This window comes from Ptychodera flava, chromosome 14 (assembly GCF_041260155.1).
Source record: "Ptychodera flava strain L36383 chromosome 14, AS_Pfla_20210202, whole genome shotgun sequence".
Classification (NCBI taxonomy): Eukaryota; Metazoa; Hemichordata; class Enteropneusta; family Ptychoderidae; genus Ptychodera; species Ptychodera flava.
Window position 1 is genome coordinate 235,708 of NC_091941.1, and position 1,727 is coordinate 237,434.

General features: G+C 34.5%; 1 protein-coding gene across 1 annotated transcript; it reads right to left on the bottom strand.

The window, feature by feature from the left end:
- LOC139150549 (circumsporozoite protein-like) lies at nt 1-840 on the bottom strand. Its single transcript, XM_070722986.1, has one exon. It carries the CDS (start codon nt 838-840, stop codon nt 1-3), a length of 840 nt encoding a protein of 279 aa, XP_070579087.1.
- Nucleotides 841-1,727: the final 887 nt, after the last annotated feature.

Sequence of the window (1,727 nt, forward strand, 5' to 3'; positions counted from 1 at the left end):
TCAGTTTTTCTCTTCATTATGTTGATCCTCATAATCAGTTTTCTCTACATCATCTCTGTCTCCAAATGTCTGTCCATCTCTACTGTCACCAGATGCACGTCCATCATCACTATCTTCATTTGTCAGTCCAACATCACTGTCTTCCTTTGTCTGTTCATCGTCTCTGTCTTCATTTGTCTGTTCATCGCCTCTGTCCTCATTTGTCTGTTCATCGTCTCTGTCCTCATTTGTCTGTTCATCATCGTTGTCTTCATTTGTCCGTCCATCATCTCTGTCTCCAAATGCATCTCTGTCTCCAAACTTCTGTTCATCATTTCTGTCTTCATTTGTCTGAATATCACATTTGTCTTGTTTCTTCTGTTCATTGATTTTGTCTTTATTGTTCTGTCCATCATCTCTGTCTTCAAACATATGACCGTCATCTCTATCTTCGCTCTTCTGTACATTATTTCCATCTTTACTTGTTTGTCTATCATTTGTATCTTCAGCCTTCCGTCCTTCATCTCTATCTCCAGTGTTCTGCAAATTATCCCTATCTACCGATACAGTCTTCTCTACACTATTTCTATCACCAATCACCTGTCCATCACCTCCATTGGTCCTTTGTACACCGTCTCTATCCTCAGCCTTTTCTGTTTGTTTAACATTACTTATATTTGGAATCAAAAGATGTCGTTTCTTGAAGGGTAGGTTCTTGTCTGCAAGCTTACCGTATATAGTTTGTGTTCTGCTAACAACATCCTCCTTCTGTTTGATAGATCTTCCTGTATCATTAATATCAAATTCCTGGCTGTTAAACCGTTTTGGTTTTTTGCGTTTACGTTGGGAACGTCTCACCATCTGAAAATAAAATATGGAAACTAATTTTTTTGAATCAAAAATAGAAAGAAAGGAAGGCAGCACATTTATTCATTTAGTATATATCACATATGACTGACAATAATATTGTTTTCCATAGAATACCATGTAAACGCAAATATTTTACCCACAACTTTGGTGTAACATTCAGTATATGCTAAAACTTTAACAAGTCATTCTCAGTGACAAAGTCCATATTTTATATATTATTTATAAACAAAGTGTCGTACATATTATCTGAAATGTACATGTACAATACAGTCGATACATCATCCTTTGAGAGGTCCCTGTCATTATTCAAAACGATTTGTGCCCAGCAACTTGAAAATGAAATATTAAAATAACAAATAAAAAATAGCATCAAGGGCACTATGCTCTCGGTTAAAATTAATAATACAAGAATGCATAACAGACGTCCGGTCCCACGATAGAACCTGTCGGACAATCATTTTCGAGAAAAAGACATTTTACCCGAAAAAAAAGCAAATTCCACTACAATTTAAACATATCTTACTAATGTTGCCATAAGAAACCTGAACAAAAAATTCCAAAATAATTAGACAAGAAGTTAAACGAAAACAAGATTTTTTAAAAACAAAAACAGCTGATATTTTCCAAAGAAATAAAAATATACAAATTCAACTACATTTTCACCCTAAATTCGGTCACCCTAAGGAGCTTGCATAACATGTGTCAAAGCAATTGGACATGTGGTTTCAGAAAAAAATAGATTTTGACCAAAAAACAGCAAAAATTGACCCGAAATACAAATGGGACATTTCATCAAATTTTGACTAGATCCTACTCAGCTAGAAATCTGAAAACCAAACTTCAAAGCAATCTAAAAAGAAGTTTTTGGTAAACACATT

Bases quoted from the DNA above. Each gene is read 5' to 3' on its own strand.
- LOC139150549 (XM_070722986.1), bottom strand. From the start codon at position 840: ATGGTGAGACGTTCCCAACGTAAACGCAAAAAACCAAAACGGTTTAAC.